Below are 25,000 nucleotides of genomic sequence, written 5' to 3'. Positions count from 1 at the left end.
AATCTCATTGTTCGAATTAGAAAAAAAAACAAAAGCAGGGAAATCAATCACAATTCCAACTCTCTCTCTCTCTCTCTCTCTCTCTCTCTCTCTCTGAGTGATGTTTTAGTTTCAGTCTAGATTGTAACAATAGTGTCAAAAGAGGGTGTGGGGCCAACGGAAACTATACACATTCAGTCATGAAGAAATACACATGAGCTTTTCACACACACACACACACACACACACACACACACACACACACACACACAGAGAGAGAGAGAGAGAGAGAGAGAGAGAGAGAGAGAGAGAGAGAGAGAGAGAGAGTACACTCACGAATTCGTGTGTCATGTCTTGGAAGAAGAAGACAAAAAGAGAGAAAACAACAACAAAAAACACAGATACTCCAACCTACTCCAGCCTGTTGGATGAACAATACAAAACAGTATTCTCTTGTCAAAAGTGGCATGTTCAGAGCACGACGCATATTAACCCTGAGCCACAAGTCATTCTCTTCAACCTTTGCTGCTCTCCAAACTTAAAATACTTACTTTCTGTTTTCACCAAGACAACCACCCACCCCCTCCTCTTCCCCTGTCCCACCTACCCCTCCATCCCTGAACACAACCCACCACCCCAAAAGGAAAAAAAATAAAATGAACAGGCAAACAAAACATGGGAAAAACTAGCATAAGTAAGAAAGTTACAGAACACAGTCAGTTGTCAAGTGTATCCACACAAATGATGCACTCTGTCACATTTTTCATCATGCGCCATCCGATTGATCATATGAAAAAAAAAAAAAAATCTTAAAGCAAAATTAATGTTACCATGTATTTAGTCTTTCTCATTTTCTTGGAGAAAGATAAATTATCGCTAAGACTTTTTGTTTCCATTGCCCCAAATTGAATAACAGTTTCGAAGACAAACAAATGATTGCTGATCAGCATAGCTAAGATGGTGTCGAGAACGTCTCTTCATTTCTGTAGGAGTGTTAGTGTCCATGGCAACAACAACAACAACAAAAATCAGACGAGCAATCATCAACCAAACCAAACATAATTATCAGCGTTGGAAGCTTTTCATTTGAAGCCAACTGTCCACCTTGCTAACAGCAAAATGCACAAGACAGTGTCAATGAATAAGATATACATAACCATGTTGTTGTTTTTCTTTTAAATAATCAATGTATAACAACCTTAATGAACGTCCCTCTCCCCCCTCCTTTTCTTATAACTTTTCTGCACCACCTGCGTTATATGTACATGAGCATTGATTGGAATATTGAGCTGGTGATTACTATAATCACTGTTTATCGTTCCTGTCCACAGGTAACGTATTATGCCATATGACAATCCATTCGCAATGTCCTGGATACTTCAAAATATATTCTTAAATGAAATTGTTTCGTTTATATCGTATTAATGTAATGCTTTTGTGCATCATATCAAACAGCATACTGAACATGCAGGAAGGACCTCACACAATGACTGCCTTTTCCTCCAGCCATCCTCCTAAAGGTTTCCTATCTCCCCATCCACAGGAGAAAGTGACAAATCACTTCATGTCAGAAGAGGCCGGCCCCTTTCCTGCTCAGGCGTATCGTGAGACAGGGGATATTCCTGTTGGTAACAACAAGGAGAGAGGGGATATTCCTGTTGGTAACAACTCCAAGGAGACAGGGGATATTCCTGTTGGTAACAACAAGGAGAGAGGGGATATTCCTGTTGGTAACAACTCCAAGGAGACATGGGATATTCCTGTTGGTAACAACAAGGAGACATGGGATATTCCTGCTGGTAAAAACTCCAAGGGAACAGGGGATATTTCTGTCGGTAACAATAACAATGAGAGAGGGGATATTCCTGTTGGTAAAAACTCCAAGGAGACAGGGGATATTCCTGTTGGTAACAAGGAGACATGGGATATTCCTGTTGGTAACAACAAGGAGAGAGGGGATATTCCTGTTGGTAACAACAAGGAGAGAGGGGATATTCCTGTTGGTAACAACTCCAAGGAGACAGGGGATATTCCTGTTGGTAACAACGAGGAGACAGGGGATATTCCTGTTGGTAACAACAAGGAGACAGGGGATATTCCTGTTGGTAACAACAAGGAGACAGGGGATATTCCTGTTGGTAACAAGGAGACAGGGGATATTCCTGTTGGTAACAACGAGGAGACAGGGGATATTCCTCCTGGTAAAAACTCCAAGGGAACAGGGGATATTCCTGTCGGTAACAACTCCAAGGAGACACGGGATATTCCTGTCGGTAACACCTCCAAGGAGACAGGGGATATTCCTGTTGGTAACAACTCCAAGGAGACAGGGGATATTCCTGTCGGTAACCCCTCCAAGGAGACAGGGGCTATTCCTGTTGGTAACAACTCCAAGGAGACAGGGGATATTCCTGTTGGTAACAACTGCAAGGGAACAGGGGATATTCCTGTTGGTAACAACGAGGAGACAGGGGATATTCCTGAGGGGATATTCCTGTCGGTAACAACTCCAAGGAGACAGGGGATATTTCTGCTGGAAACAACTCCAAGGAGACAGGGGATATTCCTGTTGGTAACAAGGAGACAGGGGATATTCCTGTTGGTAACAACGAGGAGACAGGGGATATTCCTCCTGGTAAAAACTCCAAGGGAACAGGGGATATTCCTGTCGGTAACACCTCCAAGGAGACAGGGTATATTCCTGTTGGTAACAACTCCAAGGAGACAGGGGATATTCCTGTCGGTAACACCTCCAAGGAGACAGGGGATATTCCTGTTGGTAACAACTCCAAGGAGACAGGGGATATTCCTGTTGGTAACAACAAGGAGACAGGGGATATTCCTGTTGGTAACAACTCCAAGGAGACATGGGATATTCCTGTTGGTAACAACTCCAAGGGAACAGGGGATATTCCTGTTGGTAACAACAAGGAGACAGGGGATATTCCTGTTGGTAACAACTCCAAGGAGACAGGGGATATTCCTGTTGGTAACAACAAGGAGACATGGGATATTCCTGTTGGTAACAACAAGGAGACAGGGGATATTCCTGCTGGTAACAACTCCAAGGAGACAGGGGATATTCCTGTCGGTAACCCCTCCAAGGAGACAGGGGATATTCCTGTTGGTAACAACAAGGAGACAGGGGATATTCCTGTTGGTAACAACTCCAAGGAGACAGGGGATATTCCTGTTGGTAACAACTCCAAGGGAACAGGGGATATTCCTGTTGGTAACAACAAGGAGACAGGGGATATTCCTGAGGGGATATTCCTGTCGGTAACAACTTCCAAGGAGACAGGGGATATTTCTGCTGGAAACAACTCCAAGGAGACAGGGGATATTCCTGTTGGTAACAAGGAGACAGGGGATATTCCTGTTGGTAACAACGAGGAGACAGGGGATATTCCTCCTGGTAAAAACTCCAAGGGAACAGGGGATATTCCTGTTGGTAACAACTCCAAGGAGACAGGGTATATTCCTGTTGGTAACAACTCCAAGGAGACAGGGGATATTCCTGTCGGTAACCCCTCCAAGGAGACAGGGGATATTCCTGTTGGTAACAACTCCAAGGAGACAGGGGATATTCCTGTCGGTAACAACTCCAAGGAGACAGGGGATATTCCTGTCGGTAACACCTCCAAGGAGACAGGGGATATTCCTGTTGGTAACAACACCAAGGAGACAGGGGATATTCCTGTTGGTAACAAGGAGACAGGGGATATTCCTGTTGGTAACAACAAGGAGACAGGGGATATTCCTGTTGGTAACAACTCCAAGGAGACAGGGGATATTCCTGTTGGTAACAACAAGGAGACATGGGATATTCCTGTTGGTAACAACAAGGAGACAGGGGATATTCATGTTGGTAACAACTCCAAGGAGACATGGGATATTCATGTTGGTAACAACAAGGAGACAGGGGATATTCATGTTGGTAACAACTCCAAGGAGACAGGGGATATTCCTGTTAGTAACAACTCCAAGGAGACAGGAAATATTCCTGTTGGTAACAACAAGGAGACATGGGATATTCCTGTTGGTAACAACAAGGAGACAGGGGATATTCCTGTTGGTAACAACTCCAAGGAGACAGGGGATATTCCTGTTGGTAACAACAAGGAGACATGGGATATTCCTGTTGGTAACAACAAGGAGACAGGGGATATTCCTGTTGGTAACAACGAGAAGACAGGGGATATTCCTGTTGGTAACAACGAGGAGACAGGGGATATTCCTGTTGGTAACAACAAGGAGACAGGGGATATTCCTGTTGGTAACAACTCCAAGGAGACAGGGGATATTCCTGTTGGTAACAACAAGGAGACAGGGGATACTCCTGTTGGTATAACTCCTGCTGGTAACAACAAGGAGACAGGGGATACTCCTGTTGGTAAAAACTGTGTTGGGGTGGGGGTGCGGGGGAGGAGCTCTGATGAAGGACTTTGTAAAATGTCCCGTTACACACACTTGTACATTGTGTAGGATACGCCGTCATTACCAACAGACACATTTTTGGTGTTCAACGAATGAATACCATTCTTTACCTCCAGTAACGTTATTGCTGAGCTGATGGCTGTAGCATTTTTGGGGTGGGATCTCGATTTTTACAGTTATTTAATCTTCCTGCCTTAAGGTCTTTTGTTCATTTGACTGACTATCCACACTACCAAGTCTTAAAATACATATGAACAAATTCCTCAGCCTTCTGCTCAGGGGACAGACACAACTCTTTATCCTTTGTTTAGCTCTGATGGAGGGACGTGGGTAAGAGCCGTCTGGCGTGAGTAATCTACCAGGGATAGGTTTTGGGAGAGCGATCTTGACAGTGCTAAGTTTGCTCAGTGGTAACTATAGACGCCTCTAGCTCCAATCTAATTCCACAGACTAAGAAACATTCTGAATGTTGAGAAAACAGTGCGGCAAAGATCGTTCATGACACCCAGCCCAGAAGCTGGGCTGTTCATTTGACAGACATCCTTAAGAGCGTGGGTCGCTCCACTCTATCTTTTCTGCTGATCACGTGGAATATGACTGCGGTACGACAGAAATGTTGCTTTAGCTATCATGGCGCCCCAATCCTACTATCTGCCGTTCACACCGCCAGGTGCTGAAGAGAATAGCGGGAGTCTCGTGATTAACCGAACAGAAAAGAGGTCCTCCATACCATGGGGTAGTCCCAATAGTCCCTTAGTCATTCTGTGGAATCTTACGTCCTACTGGTTGTGCCCTTAATTAAGGTCATGTTCTTCAAGTCGGTAGTCTGCGAAGTCCACGTGCTGCCAAGGAGGTAGGCAGGTGTCCTGTGAGGAATTGATGTTCGGCGCTGAGTTCCAGTGGTCGTCAAGGTGTAATTTACAACTGTTAATTAAGGACCGTACACGCTAGCCAGTCTTCATGCTCCGTCGACGACCCGCACGTCCCGTGACTGCAGATTGCTATACCGTCATCAAAGGAAGTAACAGAAGTCGCCGTACAGTGGCCGTCCCCTGGCCTGAGTTGCGAACTGAAACGGACAACAGGAGTATGGCAACCTCGACCTGTTCACTCCCAGTCCACAGAAGTGCAGCGACAGCCATACACTTCAGTTCTGTTACTTAAGGAGGCGTCACTGCGTTCAGGCAAATCCATTTACACTACACCGCATCTGCTAGGCAGATGCCTGACCAGCAGCGTAACCCAACGCGCTTAGTATGGCCTTGAGGACAGCCATACACCAAATGAGAGGCGTAGGCGAGGACAGAAGTCGGCGCTGCCCCCAGTCCATCAACGCGACTGACTTGGGACAACCCGGGGAAGGGCGGTGGCAACCATGTGCCGTCCCACACTGCTGGCAGCCCCAACCAGCTCAACAAGGCTCCTTGGCCGCGGTCGCCACTGCCGTTCCCCCAGGTCTTGTCCCTCAGCCGCGCCGAGTGGGTCTGATTTGTCGCTCACCGAATGCAGCTTTGCAACCGACTCGACGGTTCTGTTCGCTGTTGACTACAGATTGAATCACGGAGGAAGTGCTCAGCGCTAAGGTGATCCAACCGCGCTGATTGGCTGAGCCAGAAATAGGCCTGGGGACGTCTTAATATAGCCACAAACCAATAGGCTGGCACGGCAAATATATCCGATGTAACCTGCACCAGTATGACACAGCAGTATATGACGTCAAACATGAGAACATGAACAAACTCCCAGTATTGGTTCTAAGCGACAAAGTATACAGGGCTTGCGATAAGAGAGAGAGAGAGGGAGAGAGAGAGAGAGGGGGGGGGGGGATCAATCTTCGTTTCAGGGAGGCGTCAAAGCATGCGGACTGATCCATATACACTACATCACATCTGTTGTGTAATAATAATAATAATAATAATAATAATAATATAATAATAATAATAATAATAATAATAATAATAATAATAATAATAATAATTTCTTTTTTTAACGCAGATATTTGACCTTCACATAAACACAAAGCGCTGGTCAGGTCTCGAAAAGAAGAAGAAGAAGAAGAAGAAGAAGGTCTGCCATGTTCAGACCATTGTGAAAATCAACATGGACGGACAAAAGGGCGATAATTCTTGTCCCCAGCACTGCCACGATGCAGACAGACATTTTTCGCAATACTCTTTCACTACCAGTCACAGCACACCATATCCATAATACTAATAATAATAATGAAGAAGAAGAAAAAAAGATAGTAATAATAATAACGGACGAGAATGTGAACATGACTTACAAATGTTTAAGATTCAAAGAAAACAATAGAAAGAAATTCCTTGCTTTGTGTTTTGCACCTGCATCTAATGCCGTGTGCACAGCTGCCCTTGTGATTGTTTCGGCCTGCACAGCTGCCTTGTGAAGTCTGCAAAGAAATGAGAAGTGTAAAAAGTCTTCGGAATGGGTGTGCTCTTTGAAAGATTTCCTTGTGTGGTGCGAAGCAAACTGAGCGTTTCTCAACACTGCTTGTGCACTCTAGGCCAGAAGATGTACTCCAGTGTTTGCCTTGGGAACGAACAGACGTTACGCATGGCTGGCTAGTTGGCTGGCTGGCTGGTTGGATAGACGATTATTGACCGCTGGAGTCACTTGTAGAATTGCGATACTGTGCTGGTTTTAACAAGAACTCACGGTGTTGAAGTCATGTACATGCTGTGATATGCTGATAGATATACAGTGTTCATTCAATTCATTGAACGAAAGCTTTTGGGAACACACACACACACACACACACACACACACACACACACACACACACACACACACACACACACACACACACAGAGTTTAATATATATATATATATATATATATATATATATATATTCATGTACATGTGTTGATGAAACAAAAAGATCGTAAAATTAGCAAAAGTGGGTATCATCACAATCACAGAAATGTATAATGGTTGTATAAATCAATGTTAGCATTTCGAGTTTAGCCATGTTGACAACCTCATTGCAGACACAGTCATATATCTGTTATACGCTCTCGGGAACATGTTAAAAAAACAACAACAAACACATCATTATCTGCTTGACCTTTCAGGTTTTCATCCAGATGTGTATGGCCTGTGGCCATGTAGTTCAAGAGATCTCTTGTTATGCTTCTTCGTGCAAACACGCTTTAGCAAACAGCATAATGATCGTGATGGGAATAGAGCAACGTACAAAATCACAGCACTGTAACATGTTTGACACAGTTGTTATATGTACCATTACTGTCTTACTTTTCATACGCAGCTTGGAATTATATAACCAGAACTATCCACCCTGTTACGTGAAAATTAATAACTAAAGCGGGCATTGTCATTACACACACACACACACACACACACACACACACACACACACACACACACACACACACACACACACACACACACACACACACAAATGTAGCTGTGTGATTCAAAGAACTGTATAATTCTAAGATTTTCCCCTGCAATAGCATTCACTAATGGAGGTCATTCTAATTCTTTCCTTTTTATTTGTTTTATTTTGTTATTATATATTATCATCAGTTATGATGATTGTCTGATGCATGATCCAACACACAAGGTAATGAATGAATGAATGAATATAAGGAAAGAAAGTGCATATTAAACAAATGATAATATATGCTATGAATAAAGAAGACGAAGAAGAAGAAAAATAAACCAACGAAATGAAATGCATACCCGAAAGACAGATGCAGTAAAGAACAATTACAAAGTGATATTAAAACAACAACAACAACAACAACAAATAAGTGAATGTGCGTGGAGCAATGAAGAAAGGATGGAACTGAATGATGGAGTGATTTAACTCACTCAGTACGGCCAGTCCTCTCTTCTCCTCTACACAGACCCCTCGGATGTCCAGTGGGTGTCTGAATGACCCAAACTTTAGCTTCCGTCGTCAGAATTGTGGTATTCTTTGTCAACATTCACGTCTTCAGTATAAGAGCCTTCCGCTTGCAATATTTTGATGATGGTAATTGGGGTGAAACGCTGTTAACGTCGTCTCTTTCGCCGTTCGTATGGAGAGAGTTAATAACATTCAACACATCATGGAAAAGGAACATGGTTCTTACCGGACAGCAGACATACATCAAAGCAGTTGGGAAAACAAAAGTGAATTATTGTACAGTGTCTGTCTTTACCCTGGTGTTATTGCCCTATGTTAGATCCCTTCCTAGCCACGTGATCTCCGCTTTTCACTGCAGTCAGCATCACTCAGCACGTATCAATGGTGCCACTCCATGCAGTTTGGATGCCGATGTCTCATAGACAACCCTTTGTTTTTTTTGTCTGGAATGTTCAGTGCCATGGAAGCATGTCATTTTGGAAGATATGTCTCGGCCTTCTTCAAATCAATAATAATAATAATAATAATAACAATCATAAAAAAATGTACTGCCGCCATGTGACATGCCACGTGACTAGAACATCTGGGAGTATCTACAACAGCAGCAATAAAACAACAACAAAACATCCTCCATTAGGTGTCGTGAATGAAAAAAATAAAAACAATAAAATAAAAACTCATCATCATCATTATCATCATATTTCCTCAGGGGTCGTGAATGGTGATGATAATGACAATCATCATCATCGTCATCATCATCATCATCAAAATAAGCAATGAAGGGGGTAGGGGTTGCTTGTGTCTTCATATCTTCATAAATGCATTGAAGGAGATTCTGAATGTCATGCTCGGAAGGTTCATCATTTTTCACTCGTGCAGCACGTGCAGTTACAGTACCGATGCTGTGGATCATGGATACATTCCAAAAGTCATTGTTCAGGCTGCTGGGGTCAGGGTCTTCACTGTCAGCCGACTACGCGAGGTCACAGATCTGTCAACAGTGAAGCAGAGGAAAAAAAAAGAAAAAAAAGGGACGAGTGGCTGTTGAAAAAAGCGCGTCAGTGGCTGCTGCAATCAATGTGCACCTGACCATCAGTTCAGTTTCTGTTTCACTTTCGGTTTCATGGAAGTGTCACAGTGCCGAGACTGATCCATAAACCGAAGACCACATCCGGAAAACAACAACAACAACAACAAACCATCGAAATGCCTGACCATTCCATAAACCCAACGCACTGATCAGACCTTAAATAAATAGTCAAGCCGTAGACGATTGTAGAGAAATTGTCGGTGTTTTTTTTTTTTTTTTTTTTTTTTTTTTTTTCCTTTGTTTCTCATCTGGTATAATGTTTATACCAACTGTTTTTTTGTTTGTTTGTTTTCTTGTTTGTTTGTTTGTTTTTGTTGGGGTTTTTTTTTGTTTGTTTTTTCTGCCAAGGCGTTAATCCCTAAGGGAAGTGTTAATACGCGATGTTCTGGTCATATGATCTTTAAAAAAAATCTCTCTCTCTCTCTCTCTCTCTCTCTCTCTCTCTCTCTCTCTCTCTCTCTCTCTCTCTCTCTCTCTCTCTCTATCTATCTATCTATATATCATCTATCTATCTCTCCTTGGAAGTCACTTGTTACACCCAGAAGACCTTGTGTCCATGTTGTTACATACTTCTAGATCTATGTCACATAAATTTCCAGCATTCTTCTCTTCCTTTAAAGTTTGTTGCACTGGTTTCGAACCAGTATTGCTTGCTGCTAAGCCACCACAAGAAATTGACCGGCTGAGCCATAGACTACGGTTTTCGTCTTAAATCACACAATATAAATAGACGCTAACACAAAGAACAAAAACTCACTACAGTTTGCATTTAGAAGACCGGATTGTCGTCAAACTGTTTATGTTCTCATATACATTATTAGAATGGGGAAAGGTGATGATGCGAAACCTCCATTTGAATGCTTGGGATGCATGATAGTCAGTCGTGTCCGACGTTGCCCATCAAAACAGCAGAGGAGGCAACTGCTGTCCTGACAATCCGGGCTAGAATATGAACATAGTGGAGAAGGTGCTTGCCCATGGACGTGACCAAAAAGTTGTCGTCTTCTTAGCATAGTCTTGGGCATGATGACTCGAAGCGCATCTTCACAGCATAGTCTTGACCATGATGTTTTGTAGTTTATCTTCACAGCATAGTCTTGGCCATGATGACTCGTAGTGCATTTTCACAGCATAGTCTTGGCCATGATGACTCGTAGCGCATTTTCGCAGCATAGTCTTGGCCATGATGACTCGAAGCGCATCTTCACAGCATAGTCTTGGCCATGATGACTTTGTAGCGCATCTTCACAGCATAGTCTTGGCCATGATGTTTTGTAGCACATCTTCACAGCATAGTCTTGGCCATGATGTTTTTTAGTGCATTTTCACAGCATAGTCTTGGCCATGATGACTCGAAGCGCATCTTCACAGCATAGTCTTGGCCATGATGACTCGAAGCGCATTTTCACAGCATAGTCTTGGCCACGATGTGTTGTTGTGCATCTTCACAGCATAGTCTTGGCCATGATGTTTTGTTGTGCATCTTCACAGAACAGTCTTGGCCATGATGTTTTGTAGCGCATCTTCACAGCATAGTCTTGGCCATGATGTTTTGTAGTGCATCTTCACAGCATAGTCTTGGCCATGATGTTTTTGTTGTGTATCTTCACAGCATAGTCTTGGCCATGATGTTTTGTAGCACATCTTCACAGAAAAGTCCTGGGCATGATGACTGGAAGCGCATTTTCACAGCATAGTCTTGGCCATGATGTTTTGTAGTGCATCTTCACAGCATAGTCTTGGCCATTCATGTTTTGTAGTGCATCTTCACAGCATAGTCTTGGGCATGATGACTGGAAGCGCATTTTCACAGCATAGTCTTGGCCATGATGTTTTGTTGTGCATCTTCACAGCATAGTCTTGGCCACGATGTTTTGTAGCGCATCTTCACAGCATAGTCGGGCATGATGACTGGAATCGCATCTTCACAGCATAATCTTGGCCATGATGACTCGCTGCGTATTTTCACAGCATAGTCTTGGCCATGATGACTCGTAGCGCATCTTCACAGCATAATCTTGGCCATGATGACTCGCTGCGTATTTTCACAGCATAGTTTTGGCCATGGTGACTCGTAGCGCATTTTCACAGCATAGTCTTGGCCATGATGACTCGTAGCGCATTTTCACAGCATAGCCTTGGCCATGATGACTCGTAGCGCATTTTCACAGCATAGTTTTGGCCATGATGACTCGTAGCGCATCTTCACAGCATAGTCTTGGCCATGATGACTCGTAGCGCATTTTCACAGCATAGCCTTGGCCATGATGACTCGTAGCGCATTTTCACAGCATAGTCTTGGCCATGATGACTCGTAGCGCATTTTCACAGCATAGTCTTGGCCATGATGACACGCAGCGCACGTGCAAACACCAGCCACAGCGTGCAGGCCATGAGACAGAAGGCCACGCCGATCCAGGCAAGGGCGACCCCATAGAGGATCTCCACCTGCCTGGAGTCGCACAGGGCCTTGGGGAAGGAGTCGAAGGACTTGCACTCGTAGGTCTCATAGTAGTGCTTGGTGTGGAACATGGCCAGCCCGAAAACCCCGAACAGTGCTGAATCAGACAGAACCAGATTCACAGTCAGATTCAATCTATCACCTCAATTAAGAAAATGAAGAAGACGCGGGCGTGGAGAAGAACGAAAAATGAAAAAAAAAAGAAAGAAAGAAAGGGGGAAGGAAAGAAGGAAGGGAAAATAAAGAAGGGAAGAAAGAAAGAAGGAGAGAAATAAATTGTTCATGAATATGAACTGTGCATGTCTGTGGTTTGCAGAATGTGGTTGCTTCAGTGTCTGGGATTTTTTGCGTATTTCGTTGTGACTGGTTCTCTCTCTGCGTGTTCATGTTTTCATGTCTCTTTACCTGTCCGCCTGAGTGTCTGTATGTCACACACACACACAGACATACATACACACACATACACATACACACACACACACACACACACACACACACACACACACACACACACACACACACACACACACACACACACACACACACACGTGGCCGACATGAATTTATGTATGATAGTTAGTCGCGTCCGACAATGACCATCAGAACAGCAGAGGAGGTAACTGCTGTGTCATCTATCTGGGCTAGAATTTGATAACAATGGAGAGTGTCTTGCCCAAATTACATCCCCATTCTCTCGGTCAAGAGGGTTATACTTATAGGACAGTCGGCGATGGAGTGGTTCCTAAAAGCCAACTAGCCCCCAAGGTTGCAGCACGAAGAGCCAGCGCAATCATGCCTTCCTAGTTTGAGAGACACCGTCCTTCACAAAAAGACTAAGCAGTAAATGACTTCTCATTGTAATGGCGAAACCATTGCTCATACATGAATACAACACAACGGGACAAACTAACTGTAAGAAAAACCTGACCATGACGGCATGATAAACCAGAAAGACGAGGCGCACTTTTCTGTGACTCAGCATGTGGAACATTCGGTGGGTAAATGCCGGGCAATGAGAGTAAATCAAATTCCAGGAAAATGTTGGTTTTTTTTGTTGTTTTTTTTAATCAGTTTTGCGTACAGTATCATGTGGCAATGGTCAAGATCTGGACAGTTCAGAGTCGATCATGAAAGACCTGGTATGAACAACAATCAACAAGGCGAACGAAAATCGACTGCTTTTTTTTTTATAACGTGTGATGTTTGCAGAAGTACAGTGCCAATCAATCTTTAACGAACGACTTGAAAAGTCAAGCTGGAAAAAAAAGGTTGAAAAAGAAAAAAAAAAAAAAAAAAAAATCAAGGATCGAACTTCTCACAAAAGATGCTCACTGCCAACTGCAGAAAAACAGCAAGGCTTTAAGACTGTTCCAGGATTACCCGTTGAAAGGGATCTGCCAACAGGCAGCATAGATTTCGCTGACAATTAAATTAAATTCAGTTTAAAAACACTTTATTAATCCACATGGAAATTGATATGTGCAATCACAGGCTCGTTGTAGACACCAACATAAAAATGATAATACGCACCATAAAATACACATGCAACAGCGATAACACTACGTCTGAAATGAACGCAAATGTTCAAAATCAGCACAACCAGGGTCTTGAAGAAAGAAAGTTCTTGATAAGGTTACTGTCGCAGTTATTTAGTGCAAAAGGTCATGAGTTATTTCCGAAACCGGTGGTCGGGTTAACGCGACATTTTCATATTGCCTTATTAGCAGTATGTGACTGTGCTGCATTCAAGTCGTGTATAATATTTACTGATTCAACCCATTGAACTTTAAAGCATTGACTGCATCTGACGAGTATGCCGGTCATGAAGGCTGCCATTCTGTTCACTGTGATCAAACTAAGTTAACAGACGATGATTCCAGTCACCATTCCTTATTTGGACTTCTTTTGGGATCTCATCGCTTTTGTTCAGGAAATCAGTTACACCATTTAAAAAGTTAACCAAAAAATAGCAGTTGCACTTAAGAAGGTTCATGCCACACTGAGCTGACGTCTGCAAGTGCCAGCAGCTAAAGTGTTAACAGAGCTGAGAGGAATGCTTCTACGACTGTCTAGTTTGGTATTGTTTGTTCTGGTTTCTCTTTCACATTCCTGGACAATAATTGCCAACGTTCAGTCATTTCTATGATTCTGGTGGGTGTCTGTTTGCTTTTGTTTTCTTGTTTGTTTTTTCATCCCTACCATTCTCACATTTTAGAAATGTGTGTATCCATAATGCATAATGTACACATTTCACCTTCTGCATGACAGCGCACACGAAGTGAACCAGTGAAAATGTGGATGAGGAGGATGGAGGTTAAGGGGTGGGGGTGGGGGTGTGGATCTCAAAACCAGTCTTTCTGGATTGGAACCATAGACTTTAGCCGTCGTGAGAGAATGCATCTCCGTGACTGCATGTTATTCAACCATTCTTTGATGTCATTCATTTTGAGACAGACGTCTTTTCTCATAGACTGATAGCAGATTTAGGGAAGATTCCTAAAACATCCACACTGTTTAGATACTTGGATGGCCTTGCCGATCACGTACATCGTGTGCAATGCAATGCAACGCAATGCAATGCAATACAATACACCACACCACGCCATACCACACACCACACCACACTACATAACACCACACACTCTTAAACAGAATTAAAGTAGAGGACCCAAGTCACTGAATAGCCCTGGTATCCTGCATCAGGAAGATGTCCACAATATAATACAGTTCAATAGTTTGCACTATATAATGGGGCGCAATAACCAAAATGTTAAAGCGTTGGACATTTAATATGAAGGTCCGGGTTCGAATCACGGTGACGGCGACTGATGAATAAAGGATGGAGATTTTTTCGATCTCCCAGGTCAACATTTGTGCAGACCTTCTAGTGCCTGAACCCTTTTCGTGTGTATACGCAAGCAGAAGATCAAATACGCACGTTAAAGATCTTGTTATCCATGTCAGCGTTCGGTGGGTTATGGAAACACAAAAACATACCCAGCACGGACATCCCCGAAAGCGGAGTATGGCTGTCTACATGGCGGGTGAAAACGGTCATATACGTAAAAGCCCACTCGTGTACATACGAGTGAACGTGGGAGTTGGAGCCCACGAACGAAGAAGAAGAAGAAACTATAATGAAATACAAAACAACGTAACACAAGACATTACACAACACCTCACCACGCCATACCACGCCACGCCACGCTATACCACGCCACGCCACGCCACAATACATCACTCTACGCCACGCCATGCCACACCACGCCACGCCACGCCACATCGCACCCCATTACGCCACACCACGCCACACAAAGTCACACCACCCCACCCCACCCCACGCCACGCCACGCCACGCCACGCCACGCCACACCACGCCGTACCACACCACACCACACCACACTACACCACACCACACCACCACACCACACCACACCACGCCACGCCACGCCACACCACCACACCACACCACGCCACGCTACGCCACGCCATGCAACCACACCATACAACACCACACCACACCACACCACCACACCACGCCACACCACACCACACCACACCACCACACCACATCACGCCACGCCACGCCACACCACACCACCACACCACACCACGCCACACCACACCACACCACCCCACCCCACCCCACCCCACACCACACCACACCACACCACGCCACAACACACCACACCACACTGTGTGTACCAGCCATGAAGTAGAGGACGCCGGTGACCATACAGCTGGCCACCTGTTTCTGGAAGATTCCCACCAGGCCCACCACCACGGCCGAGGTCAGGTCGATCAGCACCACGATGTAACACGACGCTGCCGAGTTGTGAAGCCCTGACAAGGATCAATCATTCAGTCAGTCAGCCCATTAGTCGGTCAGTGCAGTCAGTCAGTCAATTCGTCGATCAATCAACTGACCGATCGATCAGTTAATCAATCAGCCGTTTTGATCAGCCAGTCAGTAAGTGAGTCAGTAAGTCAGTCAGTCTGTCTGTCTGTCGAACAATCAATCAGTTTGTCTGTCAGTCGGTCAGTCAGTCAGTCAGACAGACAGTCATATAACCGATCAAAAGGACAATCAATCAGTCAATCGATCAATCGAATGAGCAATCAACAAATCAATCACTCAGATCAGTCAGTCGATCGATAGATCGATCAATCAATAAACCAGTCCATCAATATACCAGTATGTCATGTAACTGATTGATTAGACAAATCAGTCAATTCATCAATCATATTATCAATCAACAAAAATCAATCAGTCAGATATTCAATCGGTCATTGAATCAATCATTCAATCAACCAATCAGTCAACCAATTGGTGAATTAAACAATCAACCAATTAACCACGAATCAAACTAGCAACAGGCAAAACGGTAAGTCAGTCCACTCTTATTTTCATTCGCTTTCATTAAATTGTCGCAGTTGTGATCGTTGCTACCATCTTCATCGTCGTCATTTTTATCGTCACTACGTTCCTCCTCCTCCTCCTCTTCCTCCTTCTCTGCCTCCTCCTCCTCCTCCTCATTATAATCATGATCGTTATCGTTGTTGTGTCGTTATCTTCGTAGTCGTTGTTTTCATCATCTGTTGTCATCATCACCACCACCACCACCACCTTCACCATGCATCATCAACAACGCCATCACCTTTCACCAACGTCATCACCATTATCGTCACCTTCATCACCACTAGCGTCATCACCATGACCACCACCATCACCCGCGCCACGTAATGGCGGTGAAGGAGAGGCGGGCTAATGCAGTCTGGCGGACTATGTATTATTCAGTACGACGCTGGTAAGAGAATCGATGCTTTCCGGGTCTTATTTCAGAATTTTCACACAGCGGCTGAATGCATGATGGAGTGTGTCATGAATGCTTTATTATTTCTCTCCTTCTCGTTTCTCTGCACGCAAAACACGCAGGCACGCATCTACACTGCATTACATTTCACTGTAATATGTTACACTGCTCTACACTACACTATCATACTACAGTACACCATATTACACTACACAGCAATACACAAAACTATGCTACACAACGCTACACAACGCTACGACTATATTACGCCATGCTACACTATTCTTCACAACACTACGTTACACAATACCACACTACAGGTTCTCTGCACTGAACCACACACACACACACACACACACACACACACACACACACACACACACACACACACACACACACACACACAACACACACACACACACACACACACACACACACACACACACACACGCACACACTCAACACACACACACACACACACACACACACACACACACACACACACACACACACACACTCAACACAGAGCTCACAACGCTATCGATCAATATACCTCCATCAGCAAAATGCCACGGGTATTATAAATTACAGGAAGTCATCAAACCGTAACGTCTCGGGGATCAACTCGAAATCAAAATCAATCAACGCAACATCGATCAGCTCCACAGCGCTACATTAAGCGGTCATTCTCCAAATCCACATCGACCATTTCCTGAATCCGTCAGTAAATCAGTCAGCCTTTTGACAGTTCACAAAACAATGACCAGGTACTCGCTGGTGACGTGTGATCAGATTTCCTGGCCAGCTCTGCAGATTTTTTTTTTTGTTTTTTGCATCTCCCTGGTCTGTGTGACGCCGGAACGAAGCCTTATTTTATGATATAGTATGGATACGTATATCGTATATTTGTATTTGTATTTCATTTTATCATAACAGATTTCTCAGTGTGAAATTCTGGCTGCTCTACCCAGGGAGAGCGCGTCGCTGCACTATAGCGCCCCCCCCCCCCCACCCCCACCCCACCCTTTTTTTTTTTTTTTTTTCTTCCTGCGTGCGGTTTTATTTGTTTTACCTTTCGAAGTCGATTTTCTACAGAATTTTGCCAGGAACAATCCTTTTGTTGCCGTGGGTTATTTTACGTGCGCTAAGTGCATGCTGCACACGGGACCTCGGTTTATCGTCTCATCCGAATGACTAGCGTCCAGGCCACTACTCAAGGAAGGTCTAGAGGAGGGGGAAAAATATCGGCGGCTGAGCCGTGATTCGAACCATCGCGCTCAGATTCTCTCGCTTCCTTGGCGGACGCGTTACTTCTAGGCCATCACTCCACATCACATATAGCGTCTATCTTCGGTCGGAGACCAAGCTCTAAGCCCTATACAAACTCGGGGTCATTTGCACAACAGGCTGCCTACCTGGGTGGAGCCGACTGACGGCTGCCATTGGGCGCCCATCATTCGTTTCCTGTGTCATTCAATCAGATTTCAAGCACGCACACATACACAGTCAGACATGTAACACTTTACGGGTATGACCGTTTTGTATATTTACCCCGCCATGTAAGCAGCCATACTCCGTTTGCGGGGATGTGCATGGAAGGATGCCGACGACGACGGCATGCTGGGTATGTTCTTGTTTCCATAACCCACCGAACGCTTACATGGATTACAAGATCTTTAACGTGCGCATTTGATCTGCGTGTGTATATACACGTAGGGGGTTCAGGCGCTAGCAGGTCTGCACGTAAGTTGACCTGGGAGATCGGAATAATCCCTACCCTTTATCCACCAGGCGCTGTTTCCGAGATTCGAACCCGGGACCCTCAGATTGAACGTCCAGAGCTTTAACCACTCGGGTGTTGCGCCATTTTAACCCCTTGGCTGCCGATAACGAGCATGATTATCGGTGAAGGCTGTCACCTCACTGAGATAAGGCGGAGCTTTCTGGTCAAGACGTCAGTCACCATTATTCAAACCGGACGTCTTCGTCTTCAAATTGCAATATTTTGCTGTGTTGAATCAATTACATCACTTAAAAGTACACAAGAAGACATTCATGCACACACATGAACAGATTCGCTCACACATATTTGCATTTTATGCGTTCTTATTACCTACTATCTTAACCATAACCACACTAATCTTTCTTTTTCGTCACTGAACCTACTATCATAACCATAACCATACTAATCTTTCTTTTTTCGTTTTTCATTAGGTCAGTAGGTAAGAATCAGTCAGTAAAGACGCGTCTCGCTGTCAGGAAATAATAATAATAATAATAATAATGGTACTTATATAGCGCTGAATCTTGTGCGTAAACAAATCAAAGCGCTTTCGCACCAGTCATTCTCACGCACGCATAACTCTAAAACTGAAAAAAACAACAACTAAAAACAAGGAAGAGGCAGGGAAGGGAGGCTATTTTGGGAAGAGGTGGGTTTTAAGGCCAGACTTGAAAGAGCTGAGTGTGGAGACTTGACGAAGCTAAAGAGGAAGTTCATTCCAATTGCAAGGTCCAGAGACAGAGAAAGAACGGTGGCCAACAGTCGAGAGTTTGAATCTGGGATTGAATAAGCATTGTTCAGACAAAAAGAACAGAAAAAGAGACGAGTAAGCAAAACTGTGTTATCCATTTCTTTTAATGATGAAAACCTGCTAAGAGCATCACTTGCTCTATGTGTGTCACGGCCGTTGTACATCAATAGCCTCTGTGGAAAGCCTGAAAGGTTAGATTTCTGTATGGTGTGTGTGTGTGTGTGTGTGTGTGTGTGTGTGTGTGTGTGTGTGTGTGTGTGTGTGTGTGTGTGTGTGTGTGTGTGTGTGTGCTGAATGGCACGTGCATGGTTTCTTTTCGTGTGTGTGTGTGCGTGCGTGCGTGCGTGCGTGCGGCGTGTGTGTGTATGCGTGTGTGTGTGTGTGTGTGTGTGTGTGTGTGTGTGTGTGTGTGTGTGTGTGTGTGTGTGTGTGTGTGTGTGTACGTCTCAGTCCGTATATGGGAATCGAACCCATGGACACTGGCTTCCTAGTCGGGCGCATCACCAGTTCGCCACCGCTGTACATTTTGTACAAGTATCCACTATTATTATCATCATCGTCATCATTCTTCTTCTTCTTATTATTATTATTATCATTATCATTATTATTATTATTATTATTATTATTATTATTATTATTATTATTATCATCATTATTATTATTATTATTATTATTATTATTATTATTATTATTATTATTATTATTGTTGTTGTTGTTGTTGTTGTTATCATTATTTGTATTATCATTGTTTCATCATCAATACGGTTAGCGTCATGTTCCAGCCCGGTGATTACAGCTTTGAAAGTTTGACAGGGGGTCTGTATTGTCTGTCGATCGAAAGTTGAGCAGCACCTGGTGAGTTAATTAAAGGTTCTCCCGGTCCCCCGCATACCTGTTGGTGCCCTGGAGAGCCAGTTGCATTGCTCGGACGGAAGAGCCGAATATGGTCGTAACCCGCTACTAACTGTGTGTAGTATGGAACTGACCAATTAGCGTAGTTCGGTCAACGTAGGCATTTAGTCACTTGTAACTGTCAAAAAGTTAGAACCAAGCAATGCAACTGGCACCTGGGCCCTTCCTGCTTGACTGTGTGAAATGAATATAAATGCATATAATTCGCTTGTAAAATTATTCGAGATAGGACGGGCGGAATAGCTGAGTTCTTCACGCGTTGGACTTACTATCTGAGGATCCCGGGTTCGAATCTCGGTGACGGTGCCTGGAGGGTAAAGGGTGGAGATTTTTTCCGATCTCCCAGGTGAAAATATATGCAGACCTGCTTCTGCTTGTAACCCCCGCTCGTGTGTATACGAAAATAGATCAAATACACACGTTAAAAGATCCCGTTATCCATGTCAGCGTTCGGTGGGTTATGGAAACAAGAGCATACCCAGCATGCACATTCCCGAAAACGGAGAATGGCTGCCTACATGGTGGGCGAACAAACGGCCATACACGTACAAGCACACACGTGTACATACAAGTGAAGGTTGGAGTTGCAGCCCACGAACGAAGAAGGAGAAGGAGGAGGAGGAGGAGAAGAAGAAGAAGAAGAAGAAGAAGAAGAAGAAGAAGAATTTGAGATAGAAGAGGCGCCGAGGCAGAACGGGTTTGGCGTTGAACAAGAACTTCTTATCCGATGATCACAGAGTTCTAGGCCTCGTTTCGGCATGGTGTTGTGTCTTTGGGTAAAGGAATTTCACTCGAGTTTTGCCCACTCTGCCTGGGTGTGAAGGGAAATGTGACTTGAGCGGTGGTTGCGGGGTGAGGGTGTTAAAACTAAGCAAGGAGAGAGAGGATTGGGACGGACTCGTCTTCCTCTCCCGAGTCCTATATAATTATAAAAAGATGTGAACTCACTACACCGATTGTATAAAACGTCTATGGGACAATTAGCCTCCCCCCCAATCACCCCCCTCCTCCACACACACACACACACACACACACACACACACACACACACACACACACACACACACACACACACACACACACACACCCTACACTCCTTTTTTATATATTAATTTAAAGATTTACACAATCCATACCAGCCTTCGGTGAGTTATTAGCCACACGGTCCCTTCCCTTCCCATCCTCATTTAAAAAATAGATAAGTAAATAAATAAATAAATAAATACATAAGTAAATAAATAAATAAATACATACATAAATAAATACATAAATAAATAAACAACACAATAAGATGATTAACAAAAAAAAATGTATGATTGAAATGTATCTATTCATTCATGCATTCATTCATTCATTCATTCATTCATTCATTCATTCATTCATTCATTCATTCATTCATTCATTCATTCATTTATCAATTCATGTAGCTATCCTTAAACTTATTTATCTGTTTGATTATCTATTTTTGCCTTCAGTCTGCGTAAGGCAGTCTCTTTTGAATAATTTAAAATGTGTTTAGATATCTAATCAGAACAAAATGTATTTCCTATGTGCATTAGTGTGGGTAGGAAGTGCTTAGAATGTTAATATTCATCCACCTCTCTTCCAACGCAGTTTCGAGTGTGTGTGTGTGTGTGTGTGCGCGCGTGCGTGCGTGTGTGTGTGTGTGTGCTGTGTGTGTGTGTGTGTGTGTGTGTGTGTGTGTGTGTGTGTGAGAGAGAGAGAGAGAGAGAGAGAGAGAGAGAGAGAGAGAGAGAGAGAGAGAGAGAGAGAGAGAGAGTCTGTGTGTCAAAAGATGGAGAGGGAATTCAATTCAAGATGATTTTTTAAAAGTAAAATTGTAGTGAGCTAGCTAGCTGTTGTGTTTTTGGGTGGAGGGAGTGTGTGTGTGTGTGTGTGTGTGTGTGTGTGTGTGTGTGTGTGTGTGTGTGTGTGTGTGTGTGTGTGTGTGTGTGTGTTATGTACATCACTTATCGTCATCATGATCATCATCAACGTCATCATCATTGTCATCGTCATCATCATCGTCGTTGTTGTCATCGTCGTCATGAACATCATCATCATTATCATCATCGTCGTCGTTGTCGTCGTCGTCATCATCGTCGTCGTTGTCATCACCACCACCATCATCATCACCATCATCGTCGTCGTCATCGTCGTTGTCGTTGTCGTCATGACCATCACCATTGTCGTGGTAGTCGTCGTCGTCGTCGTCGTCCTCATGTCATCAACGATCATACTGACGAGACGACTCACTTGCTATCTGCTTGGCCTCTGTGGTGAGGATCTCACTGTCTTCGTTGTAGTCCATGACGAAGATAAAACAGTGAGATGTGGTGGCTGTCTTGTTCAGTAGACCCTTGTAGGCTTCTCGTTCAGCGTCTGTGTAGAAAGTACATAGGTTATTTTCACACACCCACAAGTGGAGTGATGGCCTAGGGGTAACGCGTCCGCCTAGGAAGCGAGAGAATCTGAGCTGAGCACGCTAGTTCGAATCACGGCTCAGCCGCCGATATTTTCTCCCCCTCCACTATACCTTGAGTGGTGGTCTGGACGCCAGTCATTCGGATGAGACGATAAACCGAGGTCCCGTGTGCAGCATGCGCTTAGCGCACGTAAAAGAACCCACGGCAACAAAAAGGGTTGTTCCTGGCAAAATTCTGAAGAAAAACCCACTTCGATAGAAAAAACAAACAAAACTGCACGCAGTAAAAATTCAAAACCAAAAAAAAAAAGAAAAAAAGGTGGCGTTGTAGTGTAGCGACTCTCCCTGGGGAGAGCAGCCCGAATTTCACACAGAGAAATCTGTTGTGATAAAACGAAATACAAATACAAAAAAAAAAAAGAAATAAACAAAGGACGACGGAAGATAGAAAAGGAGGAAGGAAGTGACAGAAAATAAAGAATGACGAAAGGAATAACGTCACAGTGGAATGACAACAAGAAGAAAGAAGGAAGGAAGGAAGGAAGGATGCATTCAAAGAATGAAAAAAAAAAAAAAGAATACACAATGTGCATTATCACACGGAGAGAAAAGGAGAGAATAAAGAGAGAGAGAGAGAGAGAGAGAGAGAAGGGGGGAGGGGGGGAGGAGCTGGAGACAGAAAACAGCCTATCATCATAATGTTGAGATTGATCGGTCATTTAGGCAGTTTGCATTATAATCAAATGAATAGATCAAGGAAACAGTATAAGGATTTGTTTTATTGTCAGTTGACAACTGGACTGAACTGATAAGGCGGAAATCAATGATAACAACAAAAAGAAACAGCTTTCGAACACACACACACACACACACACACACACACACACACACACACACACACACACACACACACACACACACACACACACACACACACACACACACACACACACACACACACACACACACACACACACACACACACACACACACATTGTTTTTCTCTGTCTGTCTGTCTCTTTCTCTCTCCCTCTCTCTCACTCTCTCTCTCTCTCTCCCTTTCTCACCCCCCCATCTCTCTCTCTCTCCATCTCTCTCATCCCCCTCTGTCTCTCTCTCTCCCTCTCTCTTTCTCTCTCTCTATCTCTCCCTACTCTCTCTCTCTCTCTCTGTTTCTTTTTCTTAATATTTTTATAGCATACATGGTACCCAGGGCCGCCTCAAATCCTAGCGCTGAAATACTTCTTTCTTATCAGCTGATAAAGATTATCTGCCCTCTACACCCTCATCCTCCCCACTCCTCTTCCCTTCTCTTTCAACCACCTTGAAAGCCCCAGCATTGCTGTATGTTCTGTCGCCTGCTAACATGATCACTTCAAACCACCCCCACCCCCTCTCCCTTCACCCACCTCTCAAACGTCAGCATCTTATTCATTTATTTATTTATTTTTATTTATTTATCTATTATTTATGTATTTATTTATTTATTCATTTTTGTCAGCCGTCATCATGTTCTCTCCTTCTCCCCCGTCACTGACTCATTGTTTTTCTCTGTCTGTCTATCTCTGTCTCTCTCCCTCTCTCTCACCCTCTCTCTCTCTCTCTCCTTCTCTCTCTCTCTATACCTCCCTGTAATTGATGACTGTAAATGATGCAGATTAGCAAGGACAGACTGGAAGAATGGGCCATGCCTAGAATCTTAGTCCTTGAATAAAAAAAAACGTTTTGAGTTCTGAGTTCTGTGTTCCCTCCCCCTCCTCCCCCCACCCTCTCTCTCTCTCTCTCTCTCTCTCTCTCTCTCTCTCTCTCTCTCTCTCTCTCTCTCTCGCTGTATGTTTCTTTTTTTTTCTTTCTTTTCTTTTTCTTTTTCTTTTCTTTCTTTTTTTAGCGAGCTATAGCATACATGGCACCTACTGCCGTCTCAAATCCTAGCGCTGAAATACTTCTTTCTTATCAGCTGATAAAGATTATCTGCCCTCTACACCCTCATCCTCCCCACTCCTCTTCCCTTCTCTTTCAACCACCTTGAAAGCCCCAGCATTGCTGTATGTTCTGTCGCCTGCTAACATGATCACTTCAAACCACCCCCACCCCCTCTCCCTTCACCCACCTCTCAAACGTCAGCATCTTACTTATCTATTTATCTATTCATTTATTTATCTATTTTTGCCAGCCATTATCATGTTCTCTCTTCCCCCGTCACTGACTCATAAAACCCCAGCACTGATTTTTGTCAGCCATTATCATGTTCTCTCTTTCTCCCTCGTCACTGACTCATAAAACCCCAGCACTGATTTTTGTCAGCCAATATCATGATTTCTCACTCTCCTCCCTCGCTCATTCCACTATCCCCAGCATTTATTGGTGTATTTACCTGTCTTTATTCTTTTATCTATCTATTCATTCATTCATTTATCTATTAATTTACTGACGTATTGATTGATTGATTGATCGA

General features: G+C 43.8%; 1 protein-coding gene across 1 annotated transcript in view; it reads right to left on the bottom strand.

Moving 5' to 3' along the window:
* Positions 1–11,724: 11,724 nt before the first annotated feature.
* LOC143291618 (uncharacterized) overlaps positions 11,725–25,000 on the bottom strand; it is a 26,733-nt gene continuing 13,457 nt past the window's right edge. Inside the window, exons 3-5 of the mRNA XM_076601576.1 lie at positions 22,377–22,502; positions 15,566–15,703; positions 11,725–11,957 (exon numbers count right to left, since the gene is read on the bottom strand). Of these exons, the coding sequence (XP_076457691.1) occupies positions 11,725–11,957; positions 15,566–15,703; positions 22,377–22,502 (497 nt within the window). The remainder of the gene's footprint in view (positions 11,958–15,565; positions 15,704–22,376; positions 22,503–25,000) is intronic.

This window comes from Babylonia areolata, chromosome 1 (genome assembly GCF_041734735.1).
Source record: "Babylonia areolata isolate BAREFJ2019XMU chromosome 1, ASM4173473v1, whole genome shotgun sequence".
NCBI lineage: Eukaryota > Metazoa > Mollusca > Gastropoda > Neogastropoda > Buccinidae > Babylonia > Babylonia areolata.
This window is presented reverse-complemented; position numbering and strand designations above follow the sequence as displayed.